At 45.1% G+C, this 27,851-nt stretch overlaps 2 protein-coding genes across 3 annotated transcripts in view; one reads left to right on the forward strand and one right to left on the reverse strand.

Annotated features, from left to right (window-relative positions):
* Positions 1 to 27,851, reverse strand: part of Abcd3 (ATP binding cassette subfamily D member 3) — a 221,766-nt gene that overhangs the window by 121,585 nt on the left and 72,330 nt on the right. The gene's annotated exons all lie outside the window — the stretch shown is intronic.
* LOC127206108 (tissue factor-like) lies at positions 22,528 to 27,493 on the forward strand. Its single transcript, XM_051165404.1, has 4 exons — positions 22,528 to 22,540; positions 24,156 to 24,340; positions 25,074 to 25,233; positions 27,350 to 27,493. The coding sequence occupies exons 1-4, from the start codon at positions 22,528 to 22,530 to the stop codon at positions 27,457 to 27,459; spliced, it is 468 nt and encodes a 155-aa protein (XP_051021361.1). The 3' UTR covers positions 27,460 to 27,493.

A 27,851-nucleotide genomic window follows, 5' to 3' on the forward strand; every position in this document is an offset into this window, starting at 1 on the left:
TTAGTTCTGCCATCGTCTCCATTATATTGATGAATAATCTGATGTGTTGGGGGATTCACAAACTGTCCCAAAGCCACATGATTAGCCAACATCCACCAGGAGTCACCAGCAGGCTGTGTATCTTCTGTCTGCAACATCTCAACCTCTGTATCTTCCTCTTTTCCCCAGTGGTTCTTTGATGTCAAAGTCAGATGTTGATATTTTTTTAATATACCAATAACATTTGTGAAAATGAGATCTATATTTCTATCTTTGATGCAGAAATTTTAAAATAATTACTTAAGGAGAATGTGCCAAGACAGTTGTGAAATTGAGAGATTGGAAACTATGAAGTAGAAAGTATACACCCTAGAGAAAGATGCCTCACGCTCCCCTCCCTGTTCTTCAGTTTGTCAACCATGATGCAAACGACCCAGTAAAAGGCTTGGCTGCCTCAGAGGACACCTGGCTGGACTCTGACCCACCCTTTCTCTGTGAAACTTCTGCTTCCTTGGAAGAGAAAAAAATCTTTGTGACGACATTACTTCGGTTACAGAACGTACTCCGCCCTGGCTGGAAGTATCCGCTGGCTTCTCTTTGCCTACTGATGGCCTCTTTCACACTGAACTTGCATCTCACATCTTCAGTCTTACCCTTCACCATGGCCACAAGGACCACAGGTGCTTCCATGTGACATGGAATCGCCCATGTCTGGTGACAGGCAGCACCCAAGCGGAAGCTCAGTGTGGGATAGTGGGTGAAGAGACACAGATTCTGGCCTTGCATCTGCCCTTGGGTGTGTACATTGACTATTTACATGGCCTCTTTGTGAAACCACAACCTCAGGACGAATATGCCTTTTCTCATGACTTGTTCTATTTGTTTCTGTCTCTCTTTTCCTTCTGGTCTTCCCCAGTCTTTCCTAGCAATGCTCTCAGCATCTTCTTGTCCTACATCTACTTATTAGGCTTCATAGAGACTTCACGATCTCTTTTGATCAATCAGAACAAGTCATTTATTCAAGGAATCGTTTCTGGTCAGGTGTGATGGCAGCTATACAAACTAATATCCCGGGACTTGGCAGGGGCTGAGGCAGGAGGAGCACAAGTTCAAAACCAGCCTGCTCTTCACAGTGGTGCACTGAAGAGAGAAATAAATGAAGGAAAATAAGGAGAAGGGGAGGGAGGGAGGGAGGGAGGGAGGAAAGGGGAGGGAGGGAGGGAGGGAGAGAGGGGGATTGTTTCACTTTAGGCCAGGCTGGATGGGGGAATGGCTATCAAGAAGACATGTGTCCCCGAGCTTCTGAGGAAGGCATGCTAGTGAGGAGGCAGACAGGGCAGTGAGTACACAGGGCAATGTCAGGTTGTGAGGGAACAAATCAGGCAGGGATCTAGGCTTGAGAAACAGGCTCAGGGAGGCCTCCTTGAAGAAAGACATGTGGGTAAAGAACAGGGCCCGTGGGCACAGAATCATGCCTTTCTGGAAGAACAGCACATCACAGTGATGGCTGTGGGTGTGGCCTAGAGATGCCAAATTTAACCAAAATGAGGGAGGGAAGGATAAGAAGGTTGGGGGGAGCCTGGACACCCAGTTAAATTTGAATCTCTAGTAGTGGATAATCGTATCCATCCCATGCACAACTGTGAAGCACTTGCCGCGGTCAGCGGCTCCGCTGCAGCAGCATACCCTCAGTGTGGCTAGTAAACAAGAGAACTTCATTTCTCATTGTTCTGGAACTGTCTAAGAGTGACGCACTGGTAGGTTCAGATCTACTAAACAGTCAGTTACAGGCTTCCAGAAAGCACTATGTTGCTAAGTCCTCCAGAGAAGAAACTGTGGTGTCTTCACAGGGAGGAGACAGAGAAGGCAAACCCATACCCACAGGCCCATTACAAAGACCCCAATCCCATCCAAGTGGGGTCCTGCTTCTGTTTAATCACATCCTACACACTTCACTCTAAACACTGTTGCATTGGAGATTAAGTTTCAACATAGATTTTGGAGGCGGGTCCACATTGAAACCACAACCATATTTGTGCTAAAATATATTGTCCATTGTTACTCTGAAATTCAAATTTGACTTGAATCGACCATTTGAGTTGACAGACTCAAGTTTGATCCAGGCTCACTGCAACTGGTCCTCTTGCCTTCCTTGTAAACAGTGATGGGTGAGATTCAACTGCAGGCACAGGGCTGGAGTGTAGCGCACTGGTAGAGTGTTTGCCTAAGTCCAATGTCAGGGTAGGGTGTGAAGCCATCTCCTGAGCCTCTGGGGGACACGCCTCTTCCCTGGGTGTAACTGTTTTCACACTTCCAGCTTATCACACACAGATGGCCCAGAGTGATATGGCAAACCTAGGGCAGAATGCTTCCCGTTTCCCAAGAAGGGAATTGGAGAAAATTCCAGGAGTGGCCGTGTTATTGATGCCAAGAAAAAAAAAAAATGTATGCTTGGGGAGTCTCTAAAAATAAGTCAAGTCAAATGCACAACAGGAAAAAGCAAAAAGGGAATTGGAAGTCACCTTGTTTTGTCTTGGTAGCACATTTAAATTGAGGTAAGTGGCAGTGACTCAAAATTTCAAAGTTGCATCACTTTGATCTAGTCATTACAAGAATTTGTTCTGCAATCAGATGGTCCTAAGTTTAAAGGGACAGTTGAGAGGAGTGCAATAGAAGAGAGACAACGAATAAAATGTCTATTACCCACACAGTGCTATCCATTGGTAGTGGAAACAGTGCAGTTTTCTCTGTGCTGGAGTGGGAACACACACAATTTTTATGTTGTAGTTTCTTAGAATCAGTAAAAGATGAGCTTTTAAAAAAGCAGTGAGTTTCATGTTACTCATGGGATATTCTAACTTTTGTCTCTCTTATTTCAGTATTTGTACATGTTACTGCAGACGCATGTGGAATTCTCCCTTAAAACCTTCTAGACACAATGGAGCAATCACTCCCAATCTGAACTCCAAGCCACATTCCATAGTGAGACTCTACAGTAGGGATTATGACCCTCATTTGAAAGCGCTGGCTGCAGACTGCTCCTGCAAACTTTCCTCATTTTAGCCTCTTGCTGTTCTTATCTTACTGTTTTTTATAACAAGTCAAATGTAGGAGATCTATTCTGGCATTAATTCTTTACTTCAGCCTCTGAACATGATTTCCTAACAACCTAAAAGGTGTGTGTAGTTTGTGGCTTGCTGTTTGTTACTTAGTAAATGTAAACTTGCTTAGTAAGTGTTCATTTTAAAACTCAATCCCATCTCACATTAGTTTTTTTCTTAGCAGTAAATATTTCCCACACACTAAATTTCTTCTTTTGTTTAAGGTGACAGCAAAAACAGTTCATTTTATTTATATTATTTTTATCTCTGGTGTGATGCTTTTTGGTTTGGATAATTTTCATATTTTAGCTCTATAAAACTCAAAAAGGCATATTTACTGAAGTGAATTTATTTTCATTAGTTTTATTTTAGGCCAGCCTCTACTTACATAGACTATTTCCTTTTATGCTTTAGTTCTATCATAAACCTCAGTTTGCCACTTTGGATGAATGCACAAGTACAGTTAACCTGGATGTGGAAGACTACATTTACAGCCACTGTCAGAAGGTAAGTGTCATGTCACAGGTGCTGGGGTGTCTGTGTGCCATGTCCAACCACAGGCTGGTACCAAAAGGAGATTCCAAGCAACAAGATTTGCTTCTAAAAGGTAATGCCTTGTGTTGTCTTTAAACTGTTAACTAATATATATGAACAGGGTACAAGGAATTATCAGTGTATTCCAAATACAACTTTATATGTGTAAGCAGAATACAAAGCATTATCCTGTATTATAAATATAACTCTCTCTAGCCATTTCTTTTTAAAGATTTTTTTTATTATATATACAATGCTTTGCCTGCATATACACCACAGGCCAGAAGAAAGCATCAGATCATATTATAGATGGTTGTGAGCTACTATGTGATTGCTAGGAATTGAACTAAGGACCTCTGGAAGAGCAGTGAGTGCTTTTAACCTCTAAGCCATGTCTCCAGCCCCTTTAGCAATTTCTTGGTATTGGTACAGTGTTTTAATGTATTCCCTTTTACTTCATTACTTTTTTTTCACTTTTTTAAAAATTTTTTTATTAATTTATTCTTGTTACATCTCAATGGTTATCCCATCCCTTGTACCCTCCCATCTTCCCTCCCTCCCATTTTCCCCTTACTCCCCTCCCCTATGACTGTTCCTGAGGGGGATTACCTCCCCCTGTATATGCTCATAGGGTTTCAAGTCTCTTCTTGGCAACCTGCTGTCCTTCCTCTGAGTGCCAGCAGGTCTCCCCCTCCAGGGGACATGGTCAAATGTGAGGCACCAGAGTACATGAGAAAGTCATATCCCACTCTCCACTCAACTGTGGAGAATGTTCTGACCATTGGCTAGATCTGGGTAGGGGTTTAAAGTTTACCGCCTGTATTGTCCTTGGCTGGTGCCTTAGTTTGAGCGGGACCCCTGGGCCCAAATCTGCCTATCATAATGTTCTACTTGTAGGTTTCTAGGACTCTCTGGATCCTTCTACTTTGCCATTCTCCCATGCTTCTCTCATTTAGAGTCCCAATAGGATGTCCTCCCCTCTGTCCCAGTTTCCTGGTAAGTGAAGGCTTTAATGGGACATGCCCCTTGGGCTAGTATGCAGATATAAGTGAGTATATACCATTTGATTGTATATACTTCATTACTTTTACTCAGCGTTAACAAAACCCCTCTGCTCTTTCTTCTGTCTCGTTAACCATGGACAGCTCCCATGGCAGCAGTAGGCTGTGGTAGGAGAGGTGTCCCACCATGGATAGCTCCTGCTGAGGCGGTGTCACCATTCTGACAGGGTCCACCATTTTAATGGATCCTGGGACAGCTGAGGCTGGGGTGGAAAGGCGAGGAACTCTTTCAGCTCTTGGGAGCGGGGTGGTGGTGGCAGGGGCAGTGGGCCACTTTGTCCTTATAGATTTCTCACTCCGTCTTCTTCCCATTTCTTCTCAAAGTCCCCTATTAGCCCAGAGTCAACCACCACAGAACATGCCCATCGGCCTCACCTGGGACCACAGAATAGGCCTGCCACAGCTTCCTTTGGAGTGATTGGGTCCTAGTGTTTGGGTCAGAGGAGACGCAGACCCTGTACGCAGGTCCTTCTTGCTCTTGTGGCATGGACAAAGGAAGCCAGTCTGCAGTGGTGGCCTGCCGGGGCAGACTCTGAAGGGAGCATCTGGACTCTCTTCAGGCTTTTCTAAGCCTAGAGAGCAGTTCACGGGGACTACCTGTGTTACAATAAATTGTATCCGTTCAGCCTTGGAAGCCAATAACTGACACAAAGTCTGAAACGTACTTTAAAGCTGCAAGCACTATGCCGGGCAGAATCTAAAGTGATTCTGATCAACTTGTAAACTAAAATAAACTACTCTAAACCATATATATCTCCCAACCACTTGCCAATCTGATCCTCAGACGGTTCTTCTTCTCCCACCAACTGTCAGTTCTTCACTCTGCCCTCTCTGCCCTCTCTCCAGGAAGTTCTGCCTTCCACTTCCTGTCCTTCTGCCCAGCTGATTGGCTAAACAGTGCTTTATTGATAGTTGTTACATCCACTCAAGACATTACTCTACAGGCCTGGACAATAGCATCCATTGTTGAATTAATCATTATTATGTAATGTTCCAGGAAATTAGTATGGAGGCAATTACTCTGTAACCAGCCAGTTCCCCAATTAACCACACAGAAAGACTATGATTTACTTGAGTTGAATGAATACAGTGTTGGGCATTAAAATCTCATCTAATGCCCCATTGGCTAATCTATCTTTCTCCCAGCCAAAAATCCCCAAATACTTGTGTTTATAATTTTCTCTGGAATCCTTTCTCATCATACCTCCTGGGCCTCTCCTTCTCCTGGTAGAATTCTTCCCCTCCCCCACCCCCCACTGGAAATGGCTGTCCCACCCTAGTCTATCTAATGCTACTGATTGGCCAACTTTATTGGCAAAGCAGAGAACGAATGGCGAGTATGTTTACACAAATGTGAGACAGGAGATTCTTAGAATGCACATTACAATGTCATATCTGGACTAAAACAAGATAGTGAGATAGAGAAATCAGTATTTGAATAAACAGGTAAACCTTACACAGTACATAATAACGTGATGCCAACAAGCCGTTGCTGGGATCCCAACCCCGTGCTCTCTGTTGCCAGACTTCCCACAGCTGCTGTAACAGCATGGCCAGATTTACCTCTTCTGATTGAGCTACTCACATATTGTAACAATATCAGGATTCCAGGCTCAGACTTCCAGCAAAGGGTGGCAGGCAGGATCGCCAGACCAATCTTCAAGGACAAACCTTCATGTAGCCTTTTTAAGAGTTAATCTTTGGGCCTGGGAATGTCGTTCAGTGGGTAGAATGCTTGCCTGGAGTGCACAAAGTGCAGAGTTTTAGCCCCAGGACCCCATAAAATGGATATGGTGGCTCTGTAATCTCAGCATCTCATCCACCTCAAGGGATGAGACACTCAAGGCCATTCTTGGCTCCATAGTGAATCAAGCCCAGCCTGTATGAGAATCTATGCCAAAAGTCCATCTTCAAGTTACTGTCAGCTTAGCTTATTTAGGTGAGAGACCAAAGGTCTCCCATTGTAGCCACAACTAATTTTCATCACCATTTAGCATATGTTGGTTTATGCATCATTCATTCCTTCTCTATTTCTGCACGTGTACAATTTACCACTGAAGCCCTTCAGTGTAATCTCTTCACTTGTAAGATAGAGTCCAGAATTATAAAGGGGGCTCCGCATAGGATCTTGCTGAATCTTCACCTTCATGACCTCTTGACCTCACTCTGCCATGGCCTTCTCTTTCTGAGCCCTTCCACCATCTTGTCTTTTTCCTGGAGGAGGCATCTCCTCAGTCCCAGTCTTTAGCAGGCCCCTCATCCTCACTTCAGGCAAACACTCTCTTAGCAATTTCACAATTTCTGAAGGGCTTATACAATCACAAAAAGTGATGAGTTATTTAGTGCAGTAGCTATTTACTCTCCAGTCCTGACTGTCTGCTCCATGAGGGCAGAGATCCTGACCCCTGGAGCTCAGCACTGTGTGCTGCATATGTAAAAAGTACATAATAGATAAACAATGGCAGTCATGACAGGGTAGACTGCCTGGACAACCACACATGAGCACACAGGACGGGCAGCCTGGGTGGCTTGTGAGAGCAGCCAGAGGACGGGCTGGCAGGCCAAGACAACAGAAAGGCTCAGGCATGGTGCGCTGCACAGAGAGCCCTCAGACAGTCCTGTAGGCCGTCCCCTCCAGTGCTGAGTGAAGAGGAAAGCTCTAGCACTTGGCATCCTGGTTCTGTCGTTCTGGGAGCAGCATGTGATTAGAGAGGAAGCAGTTCAGTAGGAAGTACAGGACTGGGGTGACAGCTCAGTCAGTAAAGAAGTGTCCCTGATGCTTTCCAAAGCCCAGGTCTAAAAACCAAAGGCCAAGAGCATCACTGTGTGTTTGTACTCCTAGTTTTGGGAGGTAGAGGCAGGCAAGTTTCCCCTCCAACACACACACACACACACACACACACACACACACACACACACACACACCACCCATTAGTCCCTAAGTTCTAGGAAATCCTCATGAAGCACACTGGGGAAGCTGAACTTGGCCCTCACACTGCACAGCCCAGAGCCTCTGCTCTCCTGGGAGCTTTAGGGGACTTGTAGCTCCCTGAAGGGATTCTGATGGCTGTGGAGTCAGAAACATATGGGTTCATAGATGTTTCCTACTTGCCAGCTGAGAGAACTCAAGCAAATGGCATAGCCTTTCCTTGAGCTTTGATCCTGCCTCTGATAACAAAGGGTAGCTGCTGAGTTAGTCGGGACACTGACTGACCCTAAGTAGATACCACTGGGGCATGTGAAGGAACAATAGCTAAAGTTACTGATAGTTTATCTTTTGTAAGTTTGGATTGGCTTGCTATAAAATTATATTTAAAATGTTTCAGTCTTGATCCAGCTTTTAGGAGTTCTAATACACTTCAAGTTTTCAGAGAAATATGAATAGATGCAACCAAAGTTCTCAACTGAGGAGTGGGCATTTGGTAATGACTGAAAACTTTTTTTTTAATGCTAAGAACAATATTGCCACCTAATTGACAGACACCAGAAGTGCTGCTAAACATAGTACAATGCCCTGGACAGTCCCTGCCCATTGCCTAGGAGTTTATTTAGCCAACACAGATGAGGCTGAGCAGCGCTGCCTTACAGCAGATCCTCACACACCTCTCATGTTTGGGAGAATCAGCAAGTTTTCGCCATGATTTTTAAATTTCATTGTACTTTTCAAAAAAATGTATTTATTTTTATTTTATGTGTAAGAGTGTTTAGACTATATGTCTACCACCTGTACATAGTGTAGGGCTTACCTCGCTGTGAAGGCGGCAGGGCAGCCTGCTCATGGAAAAGGCCTCCATGGCCTGCCACACCAGAGAGAGCCCCAAACTGCAGCAGCTATATCAGCCACCTCCCAAGCCACAGCAGGCCATCCCAACCCACCCAAGGCTTGAGAGCCTGCTAAGCTGAGTTGACCCATTGCCCCCAAGTTATCCCAATGCCCCTCAAGCCATGGAGAGCCTCGGGCACCCTCATCCTCTGAGGCAACATGGAATCCAAGTGGGCCACTGCGACCCCCCCACCCCACCCTGCCTCACTTCCCCAGCTCTCACTGGCCCCCTGCTGTGGCGGCCCACTGCCTTGTGCGCAGGGAGAGAGAGAGAGAGAGAGAGAGAGAGAGAGAGAGAGAGAGAGAGAGAGAGAGAGAGAGAGACCAAGAAGTATTTATGTCCAGCCCTTGAGCAGCAGAACACTACAACTTCAAGTGGGGTGTTGCAGCCCTCCTTCCTACTCTGGGGCTATGGCGCCCAGAGACTCAAACCACAGCAGGAGCTGTCTATGGTGACTTTTCCTGCCTCAGCCTACTGCTATGGGAGCCCACACCTTTCCTGTCTCAGAATGCCTACAGCCACCACGAGAGCTGTCCACGATGACAACCTTCCCTGCTTCAGCCTTCACAGCAGACTATTTGTAAAGTTTGGACTCTTCCTATATTTATAAGCCCCCAAAGCAGAAAAGTGGCCAGACCCCTGCGTGACGAAGCTCCGCACCCCAGCTCCTCCTCTGGACTTCTGTAACTGTAAATCGCAAATCCCTCAATAGGACTCATGCCAGATTATGCTAATTTGAAGTGAAAAGACTAGACAAAAACCCACCAATCTCTGAGCTTCCCACTAAAACCCACCAGTCCCTGAGCAGGAGAACCAACCGATCCCTAAACAGGAAAGACCACCGATCTCTGAGCTCCCCAAGCTCAGGACTTGTAATATCACTACTCCACACTCTGAAAAGCTCTGCCCTAGAAATCTCTCCCCTCTAAGAAATGCTAGATATGTGGACCTAAGTCATGCCAGTATCTGGAACATGGACTTGGGAATGTATGGGACCTATTTCTACCTCTGCCAGATGTGTCCGCACTGACTGAATCTCATTTTTCTGCTCTTCATCTTTACTTTTTACAACTTTATTAACATAAATTGCCCCCACTGAGACCCGGTGGGTTAGCATAACCCAGGCTCTGATCTAAACAACTCACAACAATTGAGCCATGCACTTGGGCAGTGGCCCCCACTGCAGGTCGCCCCCTCAGCCGTGAGTCGGCTCCATCCGTGAGAAAAGGGAGTCCACCAGCATAGACCAAGCCCAAATGGCTATCCAGAGAAGTAAGAGTTTGGCCTTATCAAACAGAGTCCCACACACAGGAAAAAAAAAAAAGTTTATACAATATCTTTCCTAGCTGAGTACAGTGGTGCATGCTGGTAATCCTAGCACTCAGGAAGGCAGAGGCAGGCAGATGTCTGTGAGTTTGAGGCCAGTCTGGTCTACAAAATGAGTCCAGGACAGCCAAGGATATACAGAGAAACCCTGTCTCAAAACAACAACAACCACAACAAGAACACATTTAAATCAATAAAAGTAAATAAATAAATAATAGCAACAATATGTTAGAAAAAAATCTGTCCACAAATTCAGCCCTACAGAAGATACTAGAGGAAAAACTCCAGCACAAAGAGGTTAACTACACCTCCTTGTGACTTGGAGGGCCACAAACCTGTGATGATGCCAAAGTGTTAACACAGGAAATAAATAATTTCACACCAGCACAAAGAAGGAAAATCACACACACACACACACACACACACACACACACACACACACACACACACACACACATCACCACCAACATCAAAATAACAGGAATTAACAATCATTGGTCATTGTGGTTTCAAGGGCACTTTTTGGCACTTCAGTGATCCTTCTCAGATACAAAGCAAGTATCAACAGATAGATACAAGAAAACTGAAATTCCCCCTGTATCTTATCAGACCATCATGGATTAAATCTGGACTTCAACTACAAGAGAAACCACAGAAAGGCTACAAACTCTTGGAAACTGAACAACTCTCTACTCAATGACCAATGAGTCAAGGGAGAAATAAAGAAATTAAAGACATTCTAGAAGTCAATGAAAACAAAGGCACAGCATACTCAAACTTATGAGACACAATGAAAGCAGTGTATTATGACAAAATTTGAATAATAACTGCCGCAGCTTTGGCCTAAAGACTTTTCCTAGGCCCAAGGACAGTTAACACTATGACTATTTATACACTGCTTGGACATGGCAGTCTGTCCAGACTAGCTTGGAGATTTTCTTTCTGTCTAATGCCCTTGAAACCACAGGAACTACCAGCTGAGAACAGGTGTCATGCTTTGACAAAACATGCCATTAAAACTGCAAGACTGTTGAAGGGTGGGTTGTAAGACTAATAAGAAAAAATTATTGTAAAAGATAATTCTGTTCTGGTTTGGTTTATCAATGATGACTAAACTATGACCAGGAGAAAATTAAAACACATTTGTATGGACAAAAATGATCTTATTTGTGTTTTGGAAGAACATGCATTTATCTCTGCTGACTGAGTCCTGTATAAATAATAATAATAATAATAATAATAATAATAATAATAATAATAATAATAATAATAAAGAACTCTGACTTCCAGGTAGTCAGGATAGAAAACTCCTCGTGGGAAAAAGAAAGAAAAAAAATACTGTTCCTTATATAATAGAGAAAAGAAATATCATCAAAGACTTGATTCAGATACATAAAGACAGGGAGCAATGTTGAAGCCTGCTCTTTTTGACGTAACTATAGCCATTTTTGTTTCATGCCTACCAGCCACATAATCTCATCTTGTTTCTGATGTAAAAGAATCTCTGTACAAGGTCAGATTGATCATAAACATGTTTGTGTTAAATGAGAAACTCTATGGCCCTGTTGTTGCTGGAAACTCCCCAACTATAAACAAAGCTGGTCTCAGTTGCCAGACACACTTTTGAGGTTAGCTAGAACTGCTTGTCTGGTTAACAAAAGTAACTTGCGTCAGAGCTGACTACCCTGTTCCACTGTCTACCTCCTCTACGGCCAACTCCAAGGTTTGCCTTTATATGCTAACTCTGAGAAGCACTCAGTGTCACAGTTCAGCTCCTGAGTCTGGGCTGTGCCTGATCATGATCAGGCTGTGCCTTCTTGTGGTGTGCATTCAATAAACCACCAACATCTGACTGCGATTGGTGTCTGAATGGTTTGCGCTGCTATTCTTGGACTCTAACCATATTACTTATTATTTAACAACAGTTCAGTCTGCGATTCTACAAAATCTAGTAAGACGAACATATAAATGTATATTACATTGAATTCTTATATTAAGCTTCACCAAAAAGCAACTATTATGTACACAACATACAAGGCTTGCTGCAGACAGAGCTGCCATCTGGTCTCTGACTTTCTTGAGATCACAGGTGCATTTCTGTCCATTTCCATGGCCCTTTAGCCCACTGTTCTGTGGAAGGTCCTCAGCAAATGGCAATTTTTAGACAATCATCTACACCCTGCTGGTGTATATATTGGGATGAAATAGAATCAGGAGATGGTCTCTGAGTGAGTTCTAGATACCAGCACCCCTGCCATGGTAGTCAACAGCTGCACAGCCTGCCTCCAGCCTCACTCTCCACATCCCAGAGGATATCAGGAGTCAGAGGTAGGACTGATTGCTCACATTCTTGGGATGGAACCCCTGCATGTAACAGATGCTTCCATCTATAAGGTGTAGAGTGAGGCTCCAAAAGGTTGTGTCAACTAACATCACACAGCTAAAAAACGCAGGCTACCTATTAACTTCTTCCCAACTCTTTCCACTATACACCAGGTAGGGCAATCAGGAGTATCAGTCAGCTCAGAAAGGGCCCCTTGCTTAACTTCCATGACAATGATAGGTCTAGCCATCCAGGTGAATGGGATGGCACAGATCACAGGCTTTCTCTGGCCACTGCGCCTAACTAGGGGCATGCAGAACTTAGCAGCAGCAGGTGCATCTGCAGAGCTGGGGAGGAGTAAGGCCTTCTGATTGACAGTACAGATCCAGGGACAAAGTTCCTCTCCTGAAAGGTCCATAATTCTGCTTGTTGCGCTAAAGACCCTACCCAAACAAGCTGTACATTCAGAAAAGCTTTCCCTTATTTACATTTAGTTTGTTTCAACTATTATCTCTATGGAATCATCCCAGAAGGAACCATGGGTATGTACAGTGTAGGTAACTATTTTTTAATATGAGTAAAAGTAGCTTGAGGAAGTTTTATTTACAGAATAATTTCTCCAAATTATGTACCAATTTTCAAAACCACACCTTTTTTTCTTTCTTGAAAGAATTTTTATTTATAGAATAAAACCCATGTTCTGTTGTGTGATCTCTTCCATCACATACATCAACAAACTCTTGGATAAACTCCCTACAGGAGAAACAGTGAACAGATTTGGAAACTAGTCTGACAGTTTAGTTGTAGATTGCAATGGCTGCCTGTGTGTCTATCTCTCCTCAACTGTGACCTCATTTGGTGCTTCTACGGGCTTTAGTGAGCAGGCACTAGAGTTAGAAATCTGAAAAGCCAAGGGATGTGTTTGTCTTGCCCAAGGTCACAGTGGTGGTGAAGGTCATAGCCCACCATACACTCTGCTGACTCTGCAATCTAGACACCTAATCTAGACTATGTGAGCTATGGCTGGCAGGTGCCACTTAAGTCACTTCTATGTGACTACAAGGCTATCAACTTCTGGTGAATCCCTGTTATCCTATACAGGTTGAATCCCCTATGGCCTGGGCTGTGCTCTGTTCATGGTCAAGGCTGACCCCCTGGGGTGCTCTTTGAATCTTCTCAAGGATTAAATCAGGCCATGAACCTATTTTAGGACTCCGTATGGCAAGACCAACTGATTGGTGAGAGGAGGAAATAATCATTCAAAGCTGCCAAGATCAAGAGCTATTTTTTTAAGCAACATTACTTCTTGTGCTGGAGAGTCAACTTTCAGATCAGGAGCTCACACATGTAGGTGTTTGCTTACACATGCCATGGTAATTCCTCCTGAGATAATTCCTCCTGAGACAAGCATAGGCCTGCCAGCCTTTAATTTGGTCATATCTAGTCTTTAATTTGTTCATAGATTTACTTTTAAATTTGAATCCAGGAGTCCCATTTTTTGTGGGGTATCCATCAGAGAAGATTGCTCAGACATGGGTTTAAGTCAATAGAAAGTCTTTATTAGTCAGCCAGCAACTATACTGGGTGTTGGAATCCTAGTGGAGCACTGAGCCTTTCTCAGGGAGAGCTTTTAAGCACAAAAACCATGTTCTGGGTTGACATACTTCAGTTAATAAGGACAGACATATGCAGAATTACAGAAGCCAAAAGGAAACGTTAGTACATTTAGAGACTTTCCTAGAACTATGGACTTTGATGGATTAGGTCTTTGTTTTCATTTTGGCAGGTCGTGCTGTCCATGTACTGAGTTTTAAGGAATGACAGGTCCCGAGCCCTCACTCTGTTCTCATCAGGAGCTTCTTCAGCAGGAGTAGCCCTACATGCTGCCTGTTCAACTATAGGGCTTTAAAGACACTGTTTCTGCTCTTTGCCAGATTGCATTCTGATACCTCAGAAGCCATCCTTTTTGTGGCCCTGCTGCTGCTCTCCTGTGTCCCTAGACCTTCCCCTGCTCCTCCTGCCCGACCCATGTCAATCATTAAACCATTGCTATTTCTTTCCTGCTTTCCTACAGCTGTCCCTGCCTCTCATCTCCCTGCCACTGTGTAGGCTGCGGGTTCTGTTTTGTTGCTTGTTTTTATGTGACCTCAATTCAATTCTTCGATTCTTAATTCTGCTAACGTCCTATAACCAGAGTCTACTTTCTCAGGGAAAGCCTGGTGACCCAATCCCAGGCCTTGTACCAGGGCTGACACTGGACGTTCAATGTGGAGACACATGCCTCACCTACAATATTTCTGTGCTCTAAAACCCATCAAAGCCCTTCTGCTCACATCCCTCAGCCCTCTACCCCAGGCCCTGCTCTTTCTCTGTCCTCCAACTCACCATGATCTGAGTGTGGGTGTGCCTGAAAATTCCTATGTTGGAAGCTTATTGTGTGATACAATAAGTATCAGGAGGTGAGAGGAGTTTTCTGGATGTGATTAAGTCAAAAGGTCTCATCCTCATGAAGTATACAAAGGATCACTGATATTATGAAAAGGCCAAAGGTGTTCCTTGCCCTCCCCAGCTGTGTGAGGACACAAGTCACCATCTTTGAAGGCCAGAAGGAGCCTTTGAAAAACACCAAGTCTGGTAGCACTTTCATCTTAGACTTTTCAGCCCCCAACCCTGGAATTTCTGTTATTGTAAATTATCTAGTCTAAGGGAGCCATCCCTCCTTCTCCTCCTTCTTCTTTTTTCTTTCTTCTTCCCTCCTGTTCCTCTCCCTTGTATCTGGGTTGCTAAAGTGAGCACTAAGGTAGTTTGTTAGTATTGGGTCCTGGGTGGAAGCTAAGAAAACTTACTTCAGACACATAAGCTTAAAATGAAAGCTTTACTGTCTGAGCTCAGGAAGGCGACCAGTTAGGGATCTGAACCACATCCTTGAGGGGACGTTGTATTGCATGTTTAAAGGTGAAACCCACAATCAGCTCATACAGAGGGGCAGGATAGTGGAACAGGGTGGTCAGCTCTGATTTAAGTTAGTTTGCTAATAAGAAGTTCTAGCTGACCTTGAAAGTGTGCCTGGCAGTGGGGCGGGGGGGGCAGCTGGGCTTGTGGTTGGGGAATTTTGGGGAACAATAAGGCCACAGAGTTTCTCATTGAACATAAACATAGTATATGGTCAATCTGGCCTTGTGTAGAGATCCTTTGTACGTCAGCAATGAACTCAGATGATTTATATTACCCAGAAGGGCAGGCCCCAACAGTGAAAGTGGTCTGAACAGATGAAGACAGAAGAGAGAGCTCCAGTGGGTCCTGAGCAGCTTTTACATCATAAACAAAGCTTTAAGGACATGGGAGCCTGCTGTGTGCCGGGAAGCCTGAGTGTTACATTACAATTTATAACAGTAGCCAAATCACAGCTATGAAGTAGCAATGAAAATAAGTCTATGGTTTGGCGTCACCACAACATGAAGAAGTGTGCTAAAGGGTGACAGCATTGAGAAGGTTGAGAACCAGTGGTATAAAGGAAGGCACAACTTTGGACAGTCAACCACGGATGACAAGAAATCATTTTAACAAGATATTGGACAAGTGCTACCAATAGAAGTGACATTGTGGGGCCTAAAGAGCTTCACAGCAAATCCTAGAAAGAGAAGCTAGGAAATAAAGTGAAGAAAGGCAAAGCATGCAAGTGACACCTCGCTGCTGCCTGTGTCTGTGACAGAGTTGTGTTGGAATGGCTGGGCTCCGGGGTCCACTCCCAGCATCTAGAAAGGAACAAATTGGAGAGTCCAGATGTTATTTACTTTTCAGTTTCATTTTTTGTTTCTCTCCATTTCGGGAGAATCTACCCAGCCCACTGCTGAAGTCACCCTCATATTCTCCCAGGCTTCAAACCGCAGTTCCCTAGTCACCTCAGAAACTGGGGAGGGGGGAGGGGGGAGGGAGCGGCCTTTAGACCTAATTCAGTGCACTTGTCAATGGCAGGAAAGTGAATTTACTGTGCAATATATGAAGAAACTGACAGAAAGCCACAGGGAAAGCAGGCAAGGCTTTGGAACTGTCCTGGACTACCTGGGAGGGTCCATGGCCCTGATAAATCTTCTGCTAGACACCCCAACAGGAAAAGTAAAGCTCTCTTACCTTTCAACTCTGGTCTTGCCAATGCACTCCTTTCTTCTGGGCAAGCCATCCAAGGCTGGTCATCCATGTATAAGCCGGGGACCTTGACAGCACCTGGATCTGCCTGCACCCAAGGGACAACATGTTCAGCAGTGTTGTCGAATCATGGTTGAGTCACCCCTCACAGGACACAAGAGTTTCCTAAGGAAGGGGGCGGGGCAGAGGTGTGACTGCCACCAAGAAGGTGAGTTTCTAGGGTGGGGAGGGGGTGGGAGGGTGAGGGGGTGGGAGTGGTAGGGGCGGGGAGATGAGGGCCACAGCAAGGCTGGAAGAGGTGGAGAAGCTGGCGCATTCCTGCCACCCTTTATAATGCGCCCCTCGTGGACCCTGAAGCCTGGGTGCTGCCGGGACCCACCTCCTGCTCCTCCTGATCGCTTCTGTAGGTAGGGCACATCCCCGCCGCCACAACCAAGGCAAGACTGCCTCCTCACCAGCCCTTGGACATGAAGATTCCCACGCACCCTGGCATCCTAGCTGCCCTCACGGGTGCCTATCTCAGTTGCCTCTTCGCCCAGGTGGCCGGGGCAGCAGGTGAGTGGCAACCGTTCTGAGGAGCCCAGGGTGCACGGCCTGTGGGAGACTGGACACGGACCTTGCTGGCTGGGGGCTGCTCTGGTTCCTTGGGGACTCCGAGGTGTCCCCCCACACCTGTAGACTCCGCTGCGCTTGCACTGAGGGTTTGAACTGAAGGCGGGACGTAATAGATGTTGTTACCACTGAAGGTGCTGGCTCTGTGTGTCCACTGTGGTTACATGAGGTGATTTGGGTTCACGATTTAACTCTGAGAAAAGAGCTTCGGAGTTGCTCCCTTGAAGGTGGCAGGCTCGTGGGCCCACCTTTGTCCAAGTTGACCTGCTTTGCGTGGCTTACATATTGTCTTTGAAAAGGCGTGAGCCTTCCCGTAATAAATAGCTGGTTTTGTGGCTTTTGGTTTAGAGCTGATAGAAGCAATGCTGCTGTAAGCTCAGGCAAGGCAGATGCACACCCAGCCTGCCCACTGTTTGGGGTGAGGCAGAGACTGAAACCTGGGGATTTGCAAAAGGAGATCGTGATAAAAGGACATTTAAATGGGATGGTGTCCCAACATGTGACAGGTGCCACTCGATCTTCGTGTCTACCTAGCTCTCCACGTGAGTTTCAGTGTAGAGATATTTAAGATTACAGTAGGAAATGTCACGTTAAGGTTTTTTTTTTGTGCATTGTTTGTTTGTGGGCATTCCTGACTAGTCTAACACGTGTGGGACGGTCCCTGGTTCAAACTTATTGAAACCCTTCCTGGCTGCCGCTATCCGAGTCTGGCTGCTTCAGAAGGTCTGGGGCTCTGGCACCTGCGTGGACCTTGGGCCTTCCTTCCCTGTCCTTATAAAGTGGACTTTCCCTTGAGCAGCTTAAAGAAGGACTCCAGGGTCTTTAAGTGTTTTCACAAAATGCCGTGTGGATGTTTCCAGGAGGATATGAGTCTAGAAAAAGAAATGTACACACACACCTCTGTTTTTATAAGTTAGCAACATTTTTCTTGTTGATGATGGAGGCTGGGAAACTGTTTTAGACTGTTAGCACAAGGTCATGAACACAGAAGTGCATGCAGTTACAGTTCTTTCGTGTTGTTTGTAGGCATCCCAAAGACAACATTAACTTTAAAGTGGAATTCAACTAATTTCAAGACAATTTTGAAGTGGGAACCCAAATCCATGAATTATCGCTACATTGTTCAGATAAGGTAAGCTAGGTTAAAAACAAAACAATGAGCTGGAGAGATGGCTCAGAGGTTAAGAGCACTGGCTGCTGTTCCAGAGGTCCTGAGTTCAATTCCCAGCAACCACATGGTGGCCCATAACCATCTATAATGTGGTCTAATGACCTCTTCTGGTGTGCCGGAGTACATGCAAGCAAACAACAATGTATATGTAATAAGCAAATATTTTTTAAAAGGTGATTAATGCTTTTGTTCATCCCGGTCTTCCGCACTAATACAGTCTCTTTGAAACTGGTTATTGATGAGGCTGTTTAGCAAATTCCAGGGTTTTGGTAGTAATTTGCTGGCCACTGTCAGGTTACAACACGGTGGAAACATTTCAATACTTTAAACTGATGTGACAAGAGCCCGGAATGTACTTACTTAGCACAGTTGAAGCCCTGAGTGAGATCATCAGTGTCACTTAGAATTGGCATGATGTCGCTCAGGAGGTGAGGGCAGGAGGATTGGAAATTCATAGTCACTCTTAGCTATATAGAAGGAGTTCCAAGGCATCCAACGACACATGGATTCCTGTATCAAAATAAACAAACAGTATAAACCAAATAAACAAATTATATAGTGTCTAGTTATTTGGTGTAATAGGAAAATTAATAAGTGCATATAAGCCGTGGAGGAGTGAACCCGCTCACATAGGCAGGCTCTCTTAGTACGCTTTGGGATCAATGGCAGCTGATCTCTCTGAAGCACCAGTGCCTTTTCCAGTCACTAGCTGTCTAGACTGAGCTGCTCCAGGCATGTGAGGGTGAGGTAGGAGGAATTCCAGTGTCTACACTGCCCTGAAGCAGTGTTTGATTCATTACTGTATGGACTCTGTGAATTAAAATTTGGTTGTACACAGGATCTCTGTGGAGGCCAGACTCCTGAGTCACTGAGCAGCTTAGAAAACACTGAAGGACTGTCTACATCCTCTGCTGTCTGGGGCTGTTTAACTCAATCAAGCCTGGTCACTGATTAACAGCTCTCAGGAGCAAGTTAAGTCTCAGCGTTGCCACGTGATTTCCTGAGGGTTTTTACATATTCTTGGGAAGCTTTGGGTTTCTGGTAGGTTCTAGCAGATGTGCAAGGACTTGAGAAATCAAGGTGTAGAAATTATTTTAATATTGATGATGTAAATACTTGCGTACAATTGACAAAATTCAAGCATGTTTTCCCTCTTTGTTGTGCTGTTTCAGCCTGTGCCAAGCCTTTTATAGCACTAGGATGCCAGGCTCAGGTGTGGGTCTTTTAAACAGCTTTCCTGTTTATCAAAATGAGCTCCAGGATGACTATTGCCAAACCACAGGGGGAGAGAGGCTGTGTGCACCTGTGCATGTGTGTGTGGACAGCTGTGCCTAGATGCATAGAGATAAAGGAGTTGCCTAATCTATAATTACAAATCAAGTCAAAGTTATCATTTCACAGGCTTGTGATACAGTTTCACGGCACAGTTCTTGTCTTCCCTGTACAAAGCCTTCAGTCCTATCCGTAATCCACGCCCCACCCCTCAATTTACTTGGCATGGTTTTGCTGGCACTCTGCAATGCCTGCACAGCTTAGTTATATGAAGCAACGAGTTATGAGTGCAAGGCTACATATGTGTTCAAGGACAACTAGAAATACACAGTGAGACCCTGACTAAATTCAAAAGTTGGCAATTCATATCCTAATAGCTGAGAGTAATTATTTCTTAGGAAATCAATTACTGACATTACTTCAGGAAACCATTTTCCTTCTAGAAATGAAGATTAGATTTGGGGACGAATGGTTATCTTCTAATATGTTGTCTTAATTGGAATAATATTAAAAATATACTTTGGGTTGACTTGATTTTTGAAATAGAAGCCCTTATTAGTTGTAATTTTTGAGTTTTTAAGGTGGCCATTATTGATACATCTGCAAACATCAGAGCTCAGGGCACAGCTTGGGGATTCCTGCAGGCTTGGGTGTCACCCTCCTCAGGACCTTGCTGCTGAGCTGGGTGATCCTGGATGCGTTTCCATCAGTCAGTGCCTGAGACCTGAGCTAGTCCTCACCCTTCCCAGGGGGGAGGAGGCTCCAGGGCTAAGGGAATCCTAGCAGTCATTTGTCCAGATGGAACTGTGGCTCTGGGAAGCCAGGGCTCACACTGACTGCCTGTCATGGGTGAGCAGGCTGCCTGGAACTGAGGTGCACCATGTCTGCAGGAGGCTCTGCCAGTCTGCTGCAAGGCCCCACCACTGGGAGGAAAGGAAAGCTCTGCTCATCACTGCTTCTCCTGAATCCCCTTTATTCTGTTCCCCACGCCCACCCACGCCGCTGGAGCTTGGCTGTGTGGTGCTGGCCAAGGGCCGCTCTGTGGCACCAAAGCCCTTGGCTGAGTGTCCACAGTATGTTCTCTGCAAGGAGCTGGGAAGCATCAGAGGCCCAGCCTCAGCACCGTGCCATGACTTGTGCCATCCAGTCCAGAGTGTGTGCTGTGTCTGAAGCTGAATATAGAAGCTTCCAGACACAACCTCTCCCTCAGGTGGTGAATGTCTGTTTCCTGTTGAAACTACTCAGTAAACTAAGAGGGACTTTTATTTCCAAGTTTGGGGAGTTTTTCACTAACCTAGGGAAAACTTGAAACCTTTTAAAGTGGGTGTGGTCTTGGCAGCACCCAGAGGACCTCACTGGAGAATGTTCCCTCACTGACCTGTTGTCACAAGGTGATGTAGGCCCCTCTACTATGCTTTTTCAGAGATCGTATGGTCCAACTTGTAAGCTTAGTGGAACAGAACACTTTCATGTGTTTGTCTTCACCCAGAGACTAGCCACTGAAGGCTTTGTTTGTTATATCCGTGGAGGGAAACCATTAAGTTACAATTGGCTTTTCATATGGAAAAGATGTAATCAAGGTCCATTTTGGTCATTCTGGATCCAAATAGCTGCTCTATACTTATCACAGAAGAAAACTCAAAAATACAGGAAGCTAAACTGTGCCAATGTTAATGTTAGTTTGTGAGTTTGAAGACAAAGGATACATGTACCCAGGTTCTTTCATCTGATTCTTTAAGGTTTTGGAGAATCCACATTTGAACCTCTTCTTTGTGGATCATTGAATCTGTGTGTGATTCCCCTGCTCATTGTTAGGTCATATTCTATCTATATTGATTAATAAATTCTATCAATAACAATAATTCCCTAAATAATTATATTCTATCATGATCACAATATATATACACTTAGTCAAACACTGAACCTTCTATTTGCCAGATATGGGGGTAAGCCCTTAGCACATGTTTCCTCAAGTACAAATCTCCCTAAGGAAGTCCTGGTTCTTTCTAATGTGTGTGGTCATGGGAAGTGTATTCACCCTGAAGGGGAAACAGTCTCATACTTGGCAAAGGCCAAACTCTTGCTCCTTGGCAGAGAGATGAGAACCAGAACTGTGGGTTCAAGGAGAGCCTGAAGGGTCAGAGCTTTCATGGCAGTAAGGTTGGAGGGGAGCCACCAAGGGAGAGGTGAGAGCTAAGCAAGGTGATATGGAGATGTGGAACATGGCTTGAGTGCTGGGGTCTGTCTGGCAGGATGATATGGACCCCAGAGCAGTGACTCCCGCCGTCCATTTGATGGGAGTTCAGGGGTGATGATCTAGCCAATGGTCACTTTTGTCCTTTCAAAGAGTCTTGCTTTCAGCAATGTTTTTCAAGTTATTTTCTCTTCAATGGTGCCTTACAAAAGAAAGACCTGTCCTTTAACCTTGGAGGCACTTTGTTAGCCAGCACTACCTGTATTGGTTTTCTCTCATCTTTGGTGAGACGTGCTCTTATTGTAGCTACAGCTAGCATGGGGCAGTGTAATAGAAAAAAGAAGCCCAGCTCTGCCCCTAGTACTGTGTGACTTTGAAAGTTGGTTGGTGTCTCTGGCCTTCCATGCTCTCATACATCTAAAAAAAAAAAAAAAAATCCGACTCAGCCACCCTGGTGGCTGGTGACCTTGCATTGACACTTCAGTGCTCAGGGTGGGAAGTGCTCTTCAGGTTCCCTGTGCTGCAGTTGGTAGCTCAGGGACCTCTGGGAGAAGGCCATCCATCCTGATGGACACAGACCCCATAACCTTTCATTTTTTTCCTGTTCCTTCCTTTAGATCTGGATCTAAAGACTGGAAAGACAAATGCAACTTAACCATAGACACTGAGTGTGACGTCACAGAGGAGATCGTTCAGGATGTGTACCAGACCTATGAGGCAAGGGTCCTATCTGTCCCCCAGAATAAGACTAAATGGAAGGAAGTGCTCTTTTCAAATGCCACAAAGTTTACACCTTACCAAGAGAGTAAGTAGCGTGGTGTGTGATGTCTTCATTCCTGGCCTTGGCTTCTGCACATTCTTGTACTTTGTGACCCCTACTGGACATTAGATGTATCTGTACACACACACACACACACACACACACACACACACAGTGGGGGGACATCTTATAAATAAGCATCTCCCTCTCTGCAGATGGACAGGATGTTCACAGAATGTAAACCTGTGAGTTAATCACTGTGTCATCTACCTACTTTCTCCTCCAGTCTCCCTCAGTTCCTACCACTAACCAGGTTGGAGTCACAGCAAGGCTGAGCATGTGGCTTTTCCTCAGGATACTGTGTCAGGATACATGTCACATGCTGAGGTTTACATCCTTCATCAGAGCAGAGATCCTAGGTTAGGTTTTCCCCCCAAACAAGCACAATCAACAGGGAAGCCACTTGTGCTGTAAATAGGCTCATTGGTTCCTCAACCAGCTGAGCTTCATGTGGTCCTGAGATGAGCCAGCAGGTGCCAGCTCTCCCTCATGATGGTTTGAACCTGTGGCATGCTTTCTTCCTCACCTTTGTCCCAGTGTGCAAGGCTGCCATCTCACAAAAAAAAATGCAATATCCTTGTTAGAGGAATATTATAAAATAATGAATATCATAATAAGTAGAATATAAGAATAAGGGAATAAATTGGAATTCCTGTGAAGTAGTACAATTTCTTCTTCTTCTTCTTCTTCTTCTTCTTCTTCGTGTGTGTGTGTGTGTGTGTATGTTTCAGAAGTTGACATTTCACAGGCACACAGAGCACATTAGAGACACTAAACTCTACTTCTTCTGCAAGGCCTGCTGGTTAAAATAGAAATGTCCTATTTTTGGTGTTCCCTCTCTGTATCCTCAGACTGCTCAGTGACTGGGTGGTAAGAAGGATGAGTGACAACTGACCAGAGTTTTCCTTGTGACATTTACTCTGATTGTCCAATTACCCAGATGGATGTGGCTGTCTTCCTAGGGTCCCCACTGACAAGCCCCTTTCTTAGGACTCCTTTGTGTGTCTACCCTTGTGTTTCTCCATGTCTCCTTTCTGTCTGACAGTCATTCTCCCTGAACCATGATTACCCTTTATAGACCTTAAGCTGTCAGCAATCCAGACCAAATCCTTTGTGGTACATGACAGAAAACACACACACACACACACACACACACACACACACACACACACACACACACACACACTGTGACTTACACAGAGTGAGGGCTTGTTTGACCATCACATAACCAGAGCACACGAGCTAAGCTAACTGAACCAGCAACCAATAGCTTAAAATAGATTCCCTGATGGACCAGGAAAATTTCCTAGGTGTCCCACCCCTAATGTATTGTAGCTAAAATATGGAAGCTTGAAAAACTCCATTATCCAACCTGGTCACCATCACCCACACATGGCCACCAAAATCTTGAAATATGGATAATGCTGCCAAGGTGGAATACATGCCAGTTTTTAAAATGTAAAATATTCATAGAGCGTTCATACTGAGTGCATGCTAAAATGCTAATCTATTAATGGATCTATTTAGGTCTGTGATTACAATGAATCGCACTGGCTCTCTTCACATTTCCTAGTGGCTGTAAGGAAGATTCTCCTTGTGCCTCCAGAGGATGGCATTGTGCTGTGCTGTCTTGGGACTCAGCTCTAGGACAGCCATCACTCTTGCTACTGCAGCTGAGTCTGTCCAGATGCTCCATAGGAGCCAGGGAGGGGTTGTCAGTTGTGATAACTAAGTCATCTTTTCTTTGTATTGATTGTAATTTCCAACCAAGCAAATTGTTTTTCTATTTCAGCAGAACTTGGACAGCCCGTAATTCAGCATTTTAAACAAGATGGCACAAAACTGAACGTGACAGTGGAAGACTCACAAACGTTGGTCAGAAAGGGCAAGAGCGGCGCATTCCTCACCCTGCGGGGAGTTTTTGGCAACGACTTGAGTTATATACTTACTTATCAAAATGACTCAAGTACAGGAAATGTGAGAGATTTTTCATTCATTTTATGCCTTGTTTTATAGATCCTAGATTCTCCACAGGCTGCTTCCTTCCCAGTACAATGGGGGTTGACATGATGGTATGGACAACGGATCCCCGTTCTGCCTGTCACTTCTGAGCTAGTTGCCTTGGGTCCCTGAGCAGAGTCTTTTCAGAAATTCCAGTTTCCCAAGCAAGTATCTGGACCAGACTGTCTGCTCCCACATCCTCATATCGGGGACAACAGAGGGGGAAATGACTTATAAATGTGTGTGTGTTCTCATGAGTATGTGTATGTGGGACGGGGGGGGGGGTGTATGTCTCTGTGTGTGTGTGTGTGTGTGTGTGTGTGTGTGTGTGTGTGTGTGTGTGTGTTTTCCTTGATGCTGGCTTTGTGACACAGGGCATTGTTACTCAGGGCCTTGTACCCTAGACAGGTTCTCTGCCACTGAGTTACATCCCCAGCCCCTAATTGTGCCTCCTTTGATGATTCCATCTTTCTTCTCCTATAGAATAAAGGGGCTGATCTGAGTTGGATGTACTTGCTGTATCTTTCTGCCTTGGCAAAGGCATCCTTAGCAGTTATCAGGGTTACTGGTGAGCCAGGTCACTTCTAATCCTCCCTCAGTGATGTCTGCCTAGACTCTGCTGAGAGCCCTGGTGTCGCCTTCCTCAGCCACTTAAGGGGAAGAACTCAGTCTGAGCCTGTGTGAATAAGGACTTTTCATGTTTTCACAGAAAACAGCCAAGATAAACACTAATGAATTCTTGATAGATGTGGACAAAGGAGCATGCTACTGCTTTACTGTACAAGCTCAGATTCTCTCCAGGAAAAGAAACCAAATGAGCCCAAAAAGCACCCAGGAATGCACAGACCAATGGACCAGTAGACTGGGAGGTGAGTGGCCATGGCTGGCAGTGCCCTGGGAGGCTCGGCTACCCCCACGTCAGAGCAACATGTAGTTCTTTGGTTCAAACATTCAAGGAGAAATGGCCTTAGGTTGTTTTAGGTTTTTTCTGGATTCTTTTAGGGGCATTTAGACACTAGATATGATCCCACGTGGTTTCCTTGGTTATCAAGCGCTACCCTGGGCACTTTCAATGGGCCAAGTTCTATGGGCACTGGGTGTGCAGGTTACAGTTAGGATGTGAGTAGTTAAGTATCAACTCACAACTTCTCTGCCTGTTTTTCCTACTGACACCACGATCTGGGATGGAGTGGGGAAGTGGTCTCAGGAACAGCTAATTTGTGGACGTGGCAAATATTTAAGTGCGTCTGTGATGAACTTTTGCTACATGGGCTATGTGTGAGGGTGCGCGTGAACACACTTTCTGGGTTTGCATTGTTGTGACTTAAAGCCTGTAAATATTGCACAAAGAGTGCTTTCATGGGGGAAGCATCAGGGGACAGTAGCAGTGTCCTGGCCCCATGTGGGGAACGTGGCCTGTGGGACAGGAGAAAAGAGCATGGAGCTAGGGTGAGGCTAAGAGATGTCAAAAACCCCAGAATCTCAGTCTTGAGACTGGCAGGAGTAAATACTGCTCCCTCCCTGCATAATGCATGTGTGCTGCAGAACAAGTAGTTTGGAGACCTGAGCCCTGCAGTTTTTTGAGGTAGCCAAGTAGCCTGGCACCTGGAATTCCTCTCCATGCAAACAAAGCATCCACAGCATCTTAGCCCAGACCAACACTCACCATAGAAACCCCTTCCCACTCCCCAAGGTTTATATAGTCAATGTTCACCACAAATAAACACACACGACCTGGTTAACTGTTTCACTGACTATTGTCTAAAAGAGCCATAATGCTAAAATCCTCACAGAAGGCCTTCCTTCCCCCACCCCCACCCTGCCCCTTCACCCCAGCTCCCCCACGGCATTCCCAACAGTACTGGGATCCAGCATACCTCACTCATTCCAGGCTCTGCCTCTTCCCTCCCAGCCTCGTGTACAGTGGCACCTGGACACTCTGAGGGAAGAAACAGAGCTAGGAACCACAGCCCCCTGCTAAAGTTTCAACTCATTATGCTAATTTAAGCAGACCAGACTCAGAAAGACAAATATCATATCTTTCTGTTATTTGGAAACCAAGATTTAAGTTGTACACATGTGTCTTTATGTGTGTGTGTGGAATGGGTCGTGAGACTAGAAAGGGGACCATGTCAGAGAAGAAAGAGTTTTTTTTTAAAAGGGAGGAGGGTAATAGAATAGATGTGATAAGAAAGTAGAGGTGTGGCCTACCTAGGACAAGGAGCTGGAGAGAGACAAAGGGGCGTGGGAGCCAGGGAAGAATGAGAACACAATCTAATTCCATGTCATTTATGAAAATGCCATTATTAAACCTATTACTCTACATGCTAAGTTAACCTAAAAGTAACTTTTGAATGCAAGAATACATTAAAGTATTCTGCCTCCTTAGTGCTATTGACAGAAAGTTCCCCTTCCATTGGAGCCCATGCCCCCATGGGCAGCTCCTGAGCCACAAGCCTCCAGATTCCCTTTCCTAAGCCCTGCTCTACTTGATGCCTCAGCCCGTGCCTCAGTTTCCCTGCCTCATCTCCACCCAAACAGATCCTCTGAGGTATTTCCAAGGCTGCCTCCAGGAAGCTCCTGACTACACTGGCCAACCACTGTCTCTTCGTCTCCTGCATCATCACTTTGGCTCTTCTTCTTTGCCCTTCCCATCTGTCTTCTAAGTCTCAATCTCTGCCACCAAACTCAGGGTCTGTCACTTTCAGCCACATTTCCAACATGTGTTTTCACATCCAACTCCTTGGGGTCTTCTCTGGCTGAGGAACATTGGGAGGCTCACGTAATGCTGTTGCCACTGTCAGCTTCTCTCAAGGATATGAGGTCAGGTAGATTCTTAATCTAAGAATGGTGGAAACAGTGGAAGAAATAAACTTCAAGTTTCAAAAAAGGAGGGTGCTGTAATTTGCGGTCATGCCCACCTGCAAGTGGGATTTGAGTTCCCAAGTTGAATTTATGTCTTCGATCTTTCTTTTTGTTTTCCAGAAATACTCATCCTTGTGGGAGCAGGGGTGTACATGGTCATGATCTTTATCATCCTCCTGTCCATATTTTTGTGCCAGCGTAAAAAGCGCAGAGCAGCGCAGAAAAGGTAGAACGTCCCACTGCACTTGGAATAGAGGAAGGAGCCTGAAGCTGCTGATGTCACACTACCAGCATGGCACTGTTAGCAAGACCTCTGGTGGAACAGAAGATGAGGGGAATGGGGTTTGAGGAGCCTAGTCTGAAAGGCTCCCTTCATGACCTGTTATTGTAGCTAACGATTTGATTCCGACACTTGTATTTATCATTCTAGAATGTACTGAACGGTACAAACTGGTTAACACTGCAGCACCTTTTGCACAAATGTTTTATTTTACACTCAGGAAAACACTAAGTTACCCAGGCAGATGTCTTTCATTTATCCGGGGTGGACTTTTGGAGAACATATGAGAAGCTAATTTCATAGGCTATAGAACAGTGAAATGGAAATAGGATGGAATTTTCT

The sequence above is a fragment of the Acomys russatus genome, chromosome 23, assembly GCF_903995435.1.
Source record: "Acomys russatus chromosome 23, mAcoRus1.1, whole genome shotgun sequence".
Classification (NCBI taxonomy): Eukaryota; Metazoa; Chordata; class Mammalia; order Rodentia; family Muridae; genus Acomys; species Acomys russatus.

What these genes read in the sequence shown, in the direction of transcription:
- LOC127206108 (XM_051165404.1), top strand. An exon ending in ATGACTCAAGTACAGGAAAT is followed by an intron (nt 24,341 to 25,073) that starts GTGAGAGATTTT and finishes ATGTTTTCACAG; the next exon opens with AAAACAGCCAAGATAAACAC. An exon ending in ATGGACCAGTAGACTGGGAG is followed by an intron (nt 25,234 to 27,349) that starts GTGAGTGGCCAT and finishes TTTGTTTTCCAG; the next exon opens with AAATACTCATCCTTGTGGGA.